The sequence below is a fragment of the Mobula hypostoma genome, chromosome 2 (assembly GCF_963921235.1).
Source record: "Mobula hypostoma chromosome 2, sMobHyp1.1, whole genome shotgun sequence".
NCBI lineage: Eukaryota > Metazoa > Chordata > Chondrichthyes > Myliobatiformes > Myliobatidae > Mobula > Mobula hypostoma.
In genome coordinates, this window is record NC_086098.1 from 139,413,603 (window position 1) to 139,428,439 (window position 14,837).

General features: G+C 40.0%; 1 protein-coding gene across 1 annotated transcript in view; it reads left to right on the forward strand.

The window, feature by feature from the left end:
- ak9 (adenylate kinase 9) overlaps positions 1–14,837 on the forward strand; it is a 169,936-nt gene that overhangs the window by 60,722 nt on the left and 94,377 nt on the right. The window contains exons 17-18 of the mRNA XM_063040773.1: positions 309–465; positions 13,021–13,120. Of these exons, the coding sequence (XP_062896843.1) occupies positions 309–465; positions 13,021–13,120 (257 nt within the window). The remainder of the gene's footprint in view (positions 1–308; positions 466–13,020; positions 13,121–14,837) is intronic.

The following is a 14,837-nucleotide window of genomic DNA, read 5'->3' on the forward strand; positions in this document are numbered from 1 at the left end:
TTCTGCTTATTTCTCATCATCTATCAGTGATGAAAATCATTGCTTTTTGATCACAAACACTCGCAACTAATGTTACTTAAAAACTGTTTGCTCTAAGCACGGCATAGTGTCTAACAGCCACACAAGCACACGGATTGACACTAGTTAGAAATTGTTTGTCAATAGTCTCCTGAGTCATTTAATCAGTATAGTGTCCCAAATAAATAGAGGGAATCCCAGATATTTTCGCAGTTAGTTTTTATTCTTAAGGGTTATCCCAAATAAGTCAATGGGCCAATTAACTGGAATCCACTGCATTTATTTTATAGGTACATGAAGAAAGAAAAAAGAACAATCCTGATCATCCAGTGGCAGGGGGTTGGGTGCTGGATCATTTCCCTGAAACGGTAGATCAATGTAAAGCAATGATTGAACTAGGTTTAACTCCTGACAACATCTTCCTTTTATATAATGCAGTGGATGATGGTGAGTATTTAACCAAAGTGATTTTCTTTAGATTGTATCCTTAAAATGTTGGTAAGGATTGAAACATTACTGGCCAAGTAATTCTTAAGATGGTGCTTTGATGTGGTGGTGTCGTTACAATATCCAGCCAAGTGAGAGAGCACAAGAGTTTGATATTCTACCCTGAACAAATCCCAAAGTATTGTATACAGAAGACTTGCTCACAAACTGTAAATTATACCTTCCACCTGCATCTCCCAGTCTGTGGAAGAGATCAAATGAGTGATCTGGGGAGAAGATTGTGAGGTGGAGAGAACTCAAAGGAACATAAAAAAAACGTAGATTTGAAAGAAAAACTTATCTGCAAGGAAATGTACCATTACTATTAGATACCCCGGTGGTGACCAGATGGAAATGTCCTTTTAAGTACCACAAGAGCAGGGATTTAAGCTACAGTTATGACTTGTTTCTACTGTTAAGACTCATTTAAGTTACAATCCATGCATGCATGGCAGAAGCCTCTGTAAATATAAGCATTATACACATTGTAATTTTTGGAAGCAGGCAGACATCTGCATTTAACTGCAAATTTTGTTTAGTGCATAACTTCTAATCATAGACAGTTAGGCTGCATAGTACAATTTCTCCACCTATTTCTTGTAATGGATATAAAAAAGTAAAGAAAAAGGAGCTGGAGTAGGCTAATTGATCACCAGATATTAAAATAGTCTTGAAATTGTCTTCTGGCATTTTTCACAAAAGAAATCTCATATTTAGCTCCATAGGATCTGTTACCAAAGTAGATTTCTGTCTACCTTCCTGATTTATCTCTTATTTCATAGCTAAGAGGTTTGTCTTCAAGCCCCTCAATATACCATCACATCCACCTCACAACTAACTAAAAATCACCAATGTTCCATCTATAATATCCATTCAGTTTTTCGATTTTCTACACAAGCTTGAGCTGAACTTCTGGGTATTTTCTACAGCTCTGCTTTTCTTTAGTTACGCTTATAGTCCTAATTTTAGTCCTAATTTTCTTTGTCCATATTCTCTATTTCTCTAAATTCATTAATGAACCCATTAACCAGTTTAGCCCTGTTGTGTATTTAATATTTTAGTAATATTTGAGTAATATTGTAAATATATTGTTTGATTAAGCATTCTTTATTTGCTTAAATAATTTATTACAGGCTATATGTAAAAGTACATGAATGGCATACATTTTTATGCTGCCACATAATATGTGCGCACCATGCTAAGAATAAACTAAATGAACATTCTGTACATATCAGAATCAGCCCTGGATGAACCAGGAGGTTTGTAACCTGCTGAGGGATAGATCTCTGGGATTCAGGTCTGGTGACCCAGGACTATACAAGAAGACTAGGTATGACTATCTCAAGAGCAAAGGAACAATTCTGAATCATAGTCATAGTCATAGTCATAGTCATACTTTATTGATCCCGGGGGAAATTGGTTTTCGTTACAGTTGCACCATAAATAATTAAATAGTAATAAAATCATAAATAGTTAAATAGTAGTATGTAAATTATGCCAGGAAATAAGTCCAGGACTAGCCTATTGGCTCAGTGTGTCTGACCCTCCAAGGGAGGAGTTGTAAAGTTTGATGGCCACAGGCAGGAATGACTTCCTATGACGCTCTGTGTTGCATCTTGGTGGAATGAGTCTCTGGCTGAATGTACTCCTGTGCCCAACCAGTACAGTATGTAGTGAATGGGAGACATTGTCCAAGATGGCATGCAACTTGGACAGCATCCTCTTTTCAGACACCACTGTCAGAGAGTCCAGTTCCATCCCCACAACATCACTGGCCTTACGAATGAGTTTGTTGATTCTGTTGGTGTCTGCTACCCTCAGCCTGCTGCCCCAGCACACAACAGCAAACATGATTGTAGGTGGAATTGGATGCACGCCAACTCTGGCAGAGTTGTAGACTTACTTCCTACGTCTTGAACGGCAGATAGTTCCTGCACTCCGCACCTCCCGTTTCTACCTACTACCCAAGACCCGCAAACCTGCTTGTCCAGGTAGACCCACTGTTTCAGCTTGTTCCTGCCCCTCTGAACTCATATCTGCATACTTTGACTCTGTCTTATCCAGCCTAGTTCAGTCCCTTCCTACCTATATCCGTGACACTTCACACGCTCTGGATCTTTCCAATGATCTCAAGTTCCCTGGCCCCCATCATCTTATTTTCACCATGGATGTCTGGTCACTGTACACCTCCATCCCCCACCAGGAAGGCCTCAAGGCTCTCCATTTCTTTCTGGGCACCTGACCCAACCAGTTCCCCTCCACCACCACTCACATCTGTCTAAAGGAACTTTGCCTCATTCTTAATAATTTCTCCTTTGGCTCCTCCCACTTCCTTCAAACAAAAGGTGTAACTGTGGGCCCTTACATGGGTTCCAGCTCTGCCTGCCTTTTGTCTGGTAATGACCCCACCCCCACCCCGGCCCTCTCCTTCACCAGTCCCCATCACCTATTTCCTCTCTCACCTTATCACTTTGTCAGCCCATCACCTCCCTCTAGTGCTCCTTCCCCTTTTCTTTATTCCATAGCCTTCTATCCCCAGCCTCCCCCTTCTCCAACCCTGTATCTCTTTCACCAATCAACTTCCCAGCTATTTACTTCATCCCTCACCCTCCCAGTTTCACCTATCACATTATGTTTCTCTCTCCTCTCCCCCACCTTTTAGATCTACTCCTGAGCTTTTTCTCTCCAGAGCTGCTGAAGGGTCTCGGCCCGAAACATCGACTGTACTTTTTCCCATAGATGGTGCCTAGCCTGATGAGTTCCTCCAGCATTATGTGTGTTGTTTGGATTTCCAGCATATGCAGATTTTCTCTTGTTTGTGATCATGAACGGCAGTGATGCTTCACTCCCAAAAGAGCTCCACACCTTTAATGCACACTATGAGGATCCCTGCAGCACTCCATGATCCTCTGATCTCTCGCTTAGAGGCCAATGACAGAACATCTTTCAAGGCAGTGAACCTTTGCAAGGTGACAGACCCCAATGGTGTACCTGGTAGGGCTCTGAAAACCTGTGCTAACCCGGTGTATTCAAAGACATTTTCAATCTCTCTTTGTTATAGTTGGAAGTTTGCAACTGCTTCAAAAGGGCAACAATCATACCAGTGTCCAAGAAGAGCAGGTTGAGTTGCCTTAACAACTATTATCCAGTCGCACTCACATCTGTAGTAATGAAGTTCTAGTGGTTATGGCTAGAATCAATTCCTGTCTCAGCAAAGACCTGGACTGATTGCAAATTGCCAATCACCACAATAGGTCTACTGTGGGTGCAATCTCATTGGCTGTTCATGCAGCCTTGGATCACCTGGATAATATAATACTTATCTTAGGATGCTGTTTATTGACTGCAGCTCAGCGTTTAACACAATCATTCCTAGAGTTCTGATCAAAAAGCTCCAAAACCTGAACCGTTGTATCTCCCTCTGCAACTGGATCCTTAACTTCCTCACTGGAAAACCACAGATTGTGCTGATCGGAAACAACATTTCCACTTCACTGACAATCAACACTGGTGCACCTCAAATATGTGTGCTCATCCCACTGTTCTATTCTCTCTCTACATCCATGATTGTGTGGCTAGGCACAGCTCAAATGCCATCTATAAATTTGCTGATGACCTAACTATTGTAGGCAGAATTTCAGATGGTGTGAAGAGGGCATACAGGAGCAAGATATATCAGCTAGTTGAGTGGTGTCAGAACGCCAACCTTATACTCAATGTCAGTGAGACCTAAGAACTAATTGTGAACTTCAGAAAGAGTAAGACAAGGAAACACACACACCAGTCCTCATAGAGGGATTAAAAATGGAAAGGATGAGCAGTTTCAAGTTCCTGGGTGTCAACATCTCTGAGGATCTATCCTGGGCCCATCATATCGATGCAGTTACAAAGAAAGGCACAACAGCAGCAATATTTCATTAGGAGTTTTCACCAAAGACACTTGCAAATTTCTACAGATATTCTGAGGAGAGCATTCTAACTGGCTGCTTCACTGGTTTGGGGAGGGGGGCAGCTACTGCATAAAATCAAAAGAAGCTGCAAAAAGTTGTGAACTCAGTCAGCTCCATCATGAGCATTAGCATCGCCAGCATCCAGGAGATCTTCAAGAAACAATGCTTCAAAAAGGGGTTCTTAATGATGGACGCCACGTCCATCATTAAGAACCCCTCTCTTCTCATTGCTCCATCAGGAAGGAGGTACAGGAGTGAGGCACAGGAGCCTGAAAACATACACTCAACGATTCAGGAACAGCTTCTCCCGCTCTACTATCAGATTTCTGGGTGGACATTGAACTCATGAATACAGTACCTGACTACTGCTGTTGCACTACTTACTTAATTTAACTATTTTGTTTATGTATACATACTGTAATTCAGTTTTTATTATTATCTATTGCATAGCACTGCTGCCACAAAAAAACAAGAAATTTCAAGACATATGCTGGTGATGTTATACCAACTGAATAATCTAGACTTCGTGTTTTACTTTTAATCGGTTTAATGTTTTGGATTTGCAAAATGAAACAGTGGCAACGAATAATTTTTAAATGAGATCGAGATGACTACCTACCTTTTGAAGCCCAGCGAGATGTTTGAGTTTAAAAACAAAGTGCAGCGAGAAATGGTTGAGTAAAAGAAAACAGCACAGCATCTGCTTCTTTGGGAAGGGACAGACATGGTTGAGACAAGGCAAAAAACGGATGATTTGTGGATATTGTATACTGAGCAAATTGAGCAGTATTTTGAAGAAAATGAAATAGACAATGAGCAGTGAGTAGAAGTGCATAGTGTTTGCTTAGAAGTTTAACTGCTCCAACAAAACCAGTCGAAATGAGCATTTCTGGTATCATAAAAGTAATTCTGGAACATTTAGAACTGAAACCATTGTTGATTGTAGAATACTTTAGGTTTCATGAGTGGAATCAAAGGAAGGGGAATCCATTTCAGCGTGCGTGGCTGAATTAAAGAGATTGTCATTGTTAGTTCAGTGATGGGCTTAATGATGTACTGAGAGATTGGTTAGTTTGTATAATCTTACAAGATAACATTCAACACCGGCTCCTAACTGAAGCAAAATTTATATTTAAAAGAGCAGTTGAAATTGCTGTATCAATGGAAACAAAAGACAAAGGTGCAATTGAGTTTCAGTCAGGAGTGAAAGGGAACATGAACAAAATTGGAATGTCTAAACAGAAACCAGCCTAGCCAAACAAATTGAGTTACTGTTGTAGCAGGGGTTCACATACACCTGACCAATGCAGGTTTAAGGGTTAAACTTGCAGAAATGCAATAAAGTATACAATGAGCAGACAAAAATAAAGGACTCCACAGGGAAGAAAAATAAATAAAAAGTCAAGTTGCAGTTTCAAAAAGAGCACTAAACTGCAATCTGCATGCTGTTGATGAAAAATCTGATAATGACACAGGACAAGGTAGCCTTGAGATTTACATTATGAAAACTAACAATAAACAAGCAATATGGCTTGTAGCATATTTTGTTAATATTAATTAATTAAAATGGAATTTGACACTGGCTCAGCTGTTTCAGTCATTCCATAAAATAAGTTTGAATGGGATTTTAAAGCAACTAAAATGAAGCCTGCAGATATCCAACTAAGAACTTACACTGCAGAAAAGATAACTTCCATGGGAATGGCATTTATAACAGTGAAATACATAACCAACAACCCAAATTAAGCTTTTATGTGGCAAAAACAGGAGGGCCAGCATTGTGGGGACATGATTGGCTGAGACAACTACAACTTGATTGGACATCCATCCACCTCTTACATGCCACATCTCCTGCAATAGAGTCAACTGAAAGTGAATTAAGAAAGGTACCGGATGATGCCACAGCTGTGTTCAAGGATAGCATTGGAAAACTCAAATGTATTAAGGGTAAAATAGGGTTAAATAAAAATGCCACATCCAAGTTTTACAAAGCCTGGCCAGTTCCTTATTTTGTGGAAGGCACCAGAAGTATGCCAGAAATTCAAGTGTCTGCGCAGAAGTCAGTGTAGTTGGTATTACTAAGGAGAAGGTGCTTGAGAAGCTGAAGGGTATGAAGGTAGATATGTCACCTGGACCAGATAGACTAAGTTTTGAAAGAGGTAGCTCAAGAGATTGTGGAGGCATTAGTAATGATCCTTTGAGAATCACTGATTTTGGAATAGTTCCAGAGTACTGGAAAATTGCAAATGTCACTCAATTCTTAAGAAAAGAGGGAGACAAAAGACAGGAAATTATAGGCTGGTTACCCTGACTTCAATGCTTGGTCAAATACAGGAGTGAATTATTAAGGATGAGATTTTGGGATACTGGGAGGCACATGATATAATAGGCCAAAGTCAGCATGGTTTTCTTAAGGGGAAATCTTTCCTGACAAAACTCAAAGTCCAACTCTGCATCCCTATTATGAGAGGTGGAAATAGGTAAGGCCAGCCAACAGGACTCTGGTGAAGCTGTGTAGGTTGTGTACAGTGTAAGGCCAGGCAAGGCCACGTAAGGCCAGCCAACAGGACTCTGGTGAAGCTGTGTAGGTTGTGTACTGTGGATACAATGGATTACAGAAACATTAATGTACTCCAACCAGACCATCAACTTTGGATGATGGAGACTGGAGGTCATCAATGGCCTATGCTCCACTCGGAGCTAAGAATCCAAGAAGAAGAAGAAGAAGAAGAAGAAGAAGACAAAGGAGAGTCAGTTGATGCTGTTTACTTGGATTTTCAGAAAGTCTTTGACAACATGCCGCACATGAGGCTGTTAAACAAGATGAGAGCCCATGGTTTACATGAGAAATAGAAGATTAGCTGACTGGCAGTGGGCAAAGTGTGGGAATAAAGTGGGCCTTTTCTGGTTGTTTGCCAGTGACTATGGTACTCTGCAGGTATCAGTGTAGGGTTGTCTATTTTTCACATTATAGGTTAATGATCTGGATGGCAGAATTAGTGGATTTGTGGCCAAGTTTGTGAATGATATTACGATAGGTGGAGGGGCAGGTGGTGTTGAGGAAGCAGGGAATCTGCAGAAGGACTTGGATAGATTAGGAGAACAGGCAAAGAAGTGTAGGGAAGTGTATGGTCATGCACTTTGGTAGAAGGAATAAAGGCGTAGACTATTTTCTAAGTGGGGAGTGAATTCAGAAATTGGAGGTGCAAAGGGACTTTGGAGTCCTAGTGCAGACTTTTCCAAGGGTTAACTTGCAGTTTGAGTTGATAGTAAGATAGGCAAATGCAATGTTAGCATTCATTTTGAGAGGACTAGAATATAAAAGTAAGGATATAATGCTGAGGCTTTACATGGTAAGGTTCAGTCCACATTATGAGTATTGTGACCATTACTCACTGGAGTTTAGAAAAATGAGGGGGGGACATCTCATTGAAATCTACTGAATATTGAAAGGTCTTGATAGAGTAGTTGTGGAGAGGATGTTTCCAATAGTGAGTGAGTCTAGGAACAGATGTCACAGCCTCAGAACAGAAGCACGTCCTTTTAGAACAGATGAGGAGGAATTTCTTTAGCCAGAGGGTAGTGAACCTATGGAATTCATTGTCACAGCCATGTTTAAAGCGAAGTTTGATATGTTCTTATTTAGTAAAGGCATCAAAAATTACAGGGCAAAGGCAGGAAAATGGGGCTGAGAGGAAAAGTAAAATAGCCATGATCGAATGTAGAGCAGACTCGAATGATCAAATGGCCTAATTCTGCTCCTGTGTCTTATATCTTATGGAAATGAGTCAATCTGAATATTTTTTCAGCTATAGAACAGGAGTACAGAATCCCACAGAGATTACCGATGCATCCTGTAACAAAAGGTAATAACTCTCATGCTCACACACTTGCAAGGAATTATCTTTTATTACATCTTTCTTTTGGGGCAGAGTCCATAATTCTTTCTAAACCAATCAATGGCAGTTACTGAGCCGAAAATTTAAGTCCATTACACTCATAATGGGAGCAAAAACACTGATGTCTTCGGATGATTAGGTTGTTTTGATCATTTGGATCACTTATCAAGGTAATTATAGGCAGAAACTTGCCATTCCAAAAAAAAACATTCCAAATGATTAAAACAAAATCCCCAGCCATCTGTTTCACAAAAGTTATAACAGCAGCTGTTTCTTCCCCCCCATTTATTTCTAGACTTGGTTTTATGTTCTGTAACACTTTTCAACTCTGCGTCTTCTTGGGCACTAGGACCAAATTTGGGGAGACAGAAGGATGGGAAACAAAAGGACAAAATGAGGATCTGGGGATCCTGAGGAATGTTGCTTAGAAGCTGCGGGATGTGGAAGAGGAAAGGTGGCAGATGGGAGGTTTGGGGTGCATTTGCATTGGTATGGTGGGGATAAATGGGTCAGCAAGAGTTAAAAGCTGGCTTGCAACAGCTATGACTGAGTGGGATATTGTTGGGAGGTTACTAAAGAAGCTGCTAAGGATTTTTCATTTTAAAAAAACAAACTTTATTCATGAAAGAACATTTTGAAAATAAATATAAAAACAGTGCATGACTTTCTTTAATGGTGTAATCTGTGCTTTTCACTCATGGTGTTGGCTTGTCTCTACACTTATGATATCATCAAGTTAATATATTCTCTGTATTAAGCACCAGTCCCTGTTATTACAGATTGAGGTACCAGAGAAGTGGAGTGTGGTTAATATTGTGCCTTTATTTCAGAAGACTGCAAGGACAAGTCTGGGAACTACAGGCTTGTGAGTCTTACATCAGTGGTGGGAAAAATATTGGAGTATATTCTGAGAGACAGAACCTGTCTACATTGGAAAAGCACGGACTGATTAGGGATTGTCATCATGATTTTGTGCATGGGAAATTGGGACTTATGAATGTGATTACATTTGTGGAAGAGGTGACCAAGAGAATTGATAAGGGCAGAGCAGTTGTTATTGTCCATATGGACTTTAGCAAGGCCTTTGATAAGATCCCACAAAGTAGGTTGCTCTGGATGGTTAGGTCATATGGAATCCAAGGTGAGCTAGCCAAATGGATACAAAATTGACTTGGTGGTAGGAAGTAGAGAGTGGTGGAAGGTTGTTTTTAGCAGATGGAGGTTCTGGTGTGCTGCATGGATCACTGCCAAATTCCCTGTTTGTCATATATTCTAAAAATTTGGATAAGAATTTAAGTGACATGATTAACAAATTTAAGGATGACACCAAAATTGGAGTTGCAATGGATAGTGAAGAAGTTTGTTTAAGGTTACAACATTATCTGGATTAATTGGGAAAACGGGCAAAGGAATGACAAATGAAATTTAACGAGACAAGTGTGAAATAATGCATTTTGGAAAGTTAAACCAAGGCTAGACATACACAGTGAATGGCAAGTCACTAGGATTTGTTCCAGAACAGAGAAACCTAGGGGTACATAGTTCCCTGGACATGGCCACACAGTTAGACAGGGTGGTGAAGAAGCATATGGCACATTTGTTTTCATCACTTTGGGCATTGAGTTTAAGAGTTAGCACATCATTTTGCAGCTCCATGAAATGTTGAGATTACAGAGAGCCATTGAGTTATGCAGCATGGAAACAGGACTTTTGGCCAACTCATCCATGTCAACCAAGGTGCCTTCCTAAGCTGGTCCCTTATAACTATGTTTGGCACATATTCCTCCAAACATTTCCTATCAATGTACATGTTTAGAAGACATTTGTACATTTTAATGTTATTGTAAACATTGTAATTGTACCTGCCTCTGGCAGCCCATTTTCTATTTTTATTTTATCTTAGTTATTTGTGTGCACAACAATGGGATCTCCTTCCAATAGTGAGACATAATTTCCCAGATATTACTCCATAAGAATATTGCCTGGAGAATGACATGCTCTCTCGGCCTGAAACGTCGACTGCACCTCTTCCTATAGATGCTGCTTGGCCTGCTGCGTTCACCAGCAACTTTGATGTATGATGCTCCACATTTGTCTGCATGGAATGTATCTCTGATGTTCTGGGGTGAATTGTGACCGAAATTTCAAGAGTGGCATAATTAAACCAAGTAATGATTACACCAGAATACCACTCTAGTAATAAGCAATTTACAGATGAATAACGCTGGACAAAATAGCAGCACATGTCTGAACATTTGGGTTTTAACTTTTCACAACTCAATACTCTCTTTACTATGAGCAAACAACGGAGGATGAGAAGTGACCTGAGAGAGGTGTACAAGATGATGAGAGGCATTGATTGTGTGGATAGTCAGAGCCTTTTTCTCAGGGCTGAAGTGGCTAGCATGAGAGGGCACAGTTTTAAGGTGCTTGGAAGTAGGTACAGAGGAGATGCCAGGGGTAATTTTTTTACGCAGAGAGTGGGGTGTGCGTGTAATGGGCTGCCGGTGATGGTGGGTGGAGGCGGATACAGTAGGGTCTTTTAAGAGATTTCTGGATAGGTACATGGGGCTTAGAAAAATAGAGGGCTATGGGTAACTTTAGGTAATTTCTAAGATAAGGACATGTTCAGCATAGCTTTGTGGGCCGAAGGGTCTGTATTGTGTTTCTATGTTCTATGTTAAATTATGTTTTTAGCTATGCTACATAATATGTAAGGTTACATCTAAAGCAGGGGTCTACATCCTGGGGTCCATGGAACCCTTGCTTAATGGTATTGGTCCATGGTATAAAAAAGGTTGAGAACCCCTAGTCTAAAGTGTCCTAATCCAACCACTTCATCTGTTCTAATATGCCATGTATTTTTATTTTAATTTTCCTATTCAGAAAATTAAAGAATAATGTTTCTCCTTCTCTCTGGTGTATTATTTAAGCTTGCAGTATTAATTTCCTGAAGCAATTCAGCACAGAATGACTGGAAACATCAATACTACTCTCTGCCCATTACTATTCTTATTTGAAAAAAAATGTAACCTAGAGGTGTAGTTCCATGCTTGTAATTACTTTCATACAATACCAGTGATATAATTGCTTTCACCTTCTGCTCATCTGCTTCATTTGCACTAAATATATCTGGAATATTTAGTCTTTCAATTAGTAAGAATAAAGACAATGGATATATAGTGTTCTATACACTCAATGGCCACTTTGTTAGGTACTTCCTGTAATAAAGGGGCCACTTAGTATATGTTTGTGGACTTCTGCTGCTTATAGCCCATCCATTTCAAATTTCAACAGGTTGTGCATTCAGAGGTGCACTTCTGTAATGTGTGGTTATTTGAGTTACTGTCGCCTTCCTTTCAGCTTGAATATTGTGAACAGTTTTGGGCTCCTCATCTCAGAAAAAACATGCTATCATTGGAGAGGGTCCAGAAGCGGTTCACAAGGATGATTCCAGGAATGAAAGGGTTATCATACAAGGAACGTTTGATGGCTTTGGGTCTGTACTTGTGGGAATTTAGAAGGATGAATGGAAATTCCATTGAAACCCTTTTGAATGTTGAAAGGCCTAGACAGAATAGATGTGGAAAGGGTGTTTCCCATGATGATAAACACCATGACAAGTGGGCACAGCCTCAGGACCAAAGGGTGTCCATATAAAACAGAGATGGGGAGAAATGTCTTTAGCCAGAGAGTGGTGGATTTGTGGAATTTGTTACCATAGGAGGCCAGGTTGTTGGGTGTATTTAAGGCAGAGATTGATAGGTTCTTGATTGGACATGGCATCAAAGGTTATGGGGAGAAGGCTGGGGAATGGAGTTGAGGAGGGGAAAAAGGATCAGCCATGATTGAATGGCGGAGCAGTTTCTGCTCCTATGTCTTATGGCCTTATGGAATATTATTAATTTTGCACAGAAATGTCCCACTCCCATAACGACTCTGCTGTGGATAGTAAGACTTGTATTTGGTCAACATTTTATTTTTTTCTCATTTTCAATTATTTCTTTAATACGCTATGGTACTAGATTGTCTCTATATTGATCAGAGTCCATACCAAATGTACGGTGTATGCTATTACCGCTACATCTGCTTGTCCATTTTTTCCAATCTCCCACCAATCTACTTTTTCACCAAGTCCTTTCATTTTGTCCCTTCTTTCTGATCCATTGAACCTGTATATACATTCTCTTGTGCCATGGTATAATCTAGCTATATTAACAAATTACTCAATATCATATTTTCATTTAATTCATTCATTTTTGTCATGAATTTTTGTTGGCAACATCAGCACTTATTTCCCAACATTAAATGCATTTGAGAAAGATGATCATGAACCACCTTCTTGAACTGCCATAGTCCTGTAAATTTTCCTTTGTAGTAGAGCTAGGTATAGAATTTCAAGATTTGACCCAGCAATGAACGACATGAGGGGGCTGGGGTGGAGACTGTTGATTGGTTGGTAGTAGGCCAATTGAGATTGATCTCACCCTACTGTACTTTTTATCAACTATCTGACTAACCACCTGCTTAAACTTGAGGATAGTTTTACCAATCATGCCGGTGATATTTACTTTATCATATCAGAATGTTCCATGAAAGATCAATTTGACAATTAATGTTGTATTTTAAAATAGTATAATATTTGATGCATCTCTTTATACCATCAGGAAAATTCCTCCTAAACAGACTGTACAATCTAAATAAAAATGAGATTGATTTCAAAATAATACACAGGCTTCAAGAAGCAGAAGCAAAAAAGCTTGAAAAGTAAGTATATTAATTTTTACCAATACTTGTTCTTATTGCTGGCCCTCATTAAACCTACTCCTCCCTTTCATCCTGGCTGTTTTTCCTGGCATGGTATTCATTCCCAATATCTTTATGTTTCAGAATATTTCAGTCTTCTTTCCCCAGGGTTGGGGAATCAAGAACCAGAGGGCAATGAGAGGGGAAAAATTTAATAAAGATTGGAGGGTCAACACAAAAGGTGATATGTATGTGGATTTGACTACCTGAAGAAGTGTTTGAGGCAGGAATTTAACAACATTTAAAAGACAGCAGGCAAGTACATGGATTGGAAAGGTTGAGAAGGTCATGGGCCAGCTGGCAAATGGGACTAGCTTGGATGGAGCATCTTAGTCAGCATGGACCAATTGAGTCAAAGGGCCTGTTTTTGAGCTGTATAACTCTATAAACTTCATGAACTCTGTATAATGACCAACAGACAATGGCATTCACCACTATAAGTTAAATGATCATAAGACTAATGGAATATGTAATTTCCCATCCAATCAGTGCAAGAGCATTAGGTCAAATGCCTTAAGATCCCCTTTCTCTAGCTGTCAATGCAACTTTCTCTCAATTATCTCTATTTCTCTTCATGTGGCATAACTCCATCATTATTTCCATCATTAATAACTCCCATCATTATTTCCATCTTCTCTTTGATCTACAATCCTCACCCCATTTATTAAACCTTGCTCATGATCAGGCAGCTTATCAAAGTTAGTAATGCCATTCTTTGTGTCCGTCATCAAGAGTCATAGAGTAAACAGGACAGAAATAGGCCCTTTGGCCCAATGTCCATGCCAACCTAGATGCCCATCTAAGCTGTTCTCATTGGCCCATATCCCTCTAAACCTTTTCCTTCCGTGTACTTGCCCATTTATCTTTTAAATGTTATTGTTGTATCTGCCTCAACCACTTGTTTCATGTATCCACCACTCTCTGCCTGAAGAAGTAACCTCTTGTCCTGTTTAATTTTTTCTCCCTCACCTTAAACCTTTGCCCTCTAATTTCTGATTCCCTTCCCCTAAGGAATAAAGGCTCTGTGCATTCCAAGTATGGGCTCACAAACATCTTGAACAACTACAACATAATAGCCAGACTGATGTGTCCTGACTGTTGGAGGCCAGAGTACCAAATGCCTTTTTCACCACCCCGTCTACCTATGACATTAAGATGAATAAAAATTTGTCTGCAGCCTTTATTACAATTGACTACACTATTCCCATCCAAACTTTGTTTTTCAGCTGGATGGGCTGGATGACTGGTTCCATTTCTAATTTCCCTTCATTGCTGTCACTTTCAAAAATTTCATCCCTCAAGAGCCTCAGTCATCATTGGTTGAATTGGGTATGGCATCTTCTCTCCCAGGGGGAGTGGTTGTGCGAGGTGATGCAGACACACCAGTCCCCAGCCAATTATCCGATGGTGCTTGCAACTATATGCCACGTTTTGCATGCCACAATCCTGAGGAGACATCGGACTGTGTTGAGGGAGAGTGAATTTAAAATAAGCGAGAGGGGGCAGTCAGCACATTTTGCATGCCATAGTTCCTGAAAAGACGTTGAATTGTGCATAATTAGCCACTTGGCAAGGACCAATAAAAATAACTTGGGTTTAAGCAGATGGCCATTGTGTGAAAGAGCTAGTGTTGGAGTGAGGAATTAAGGCTTTGGCTCAACAAGGCTTCCACAAGGAG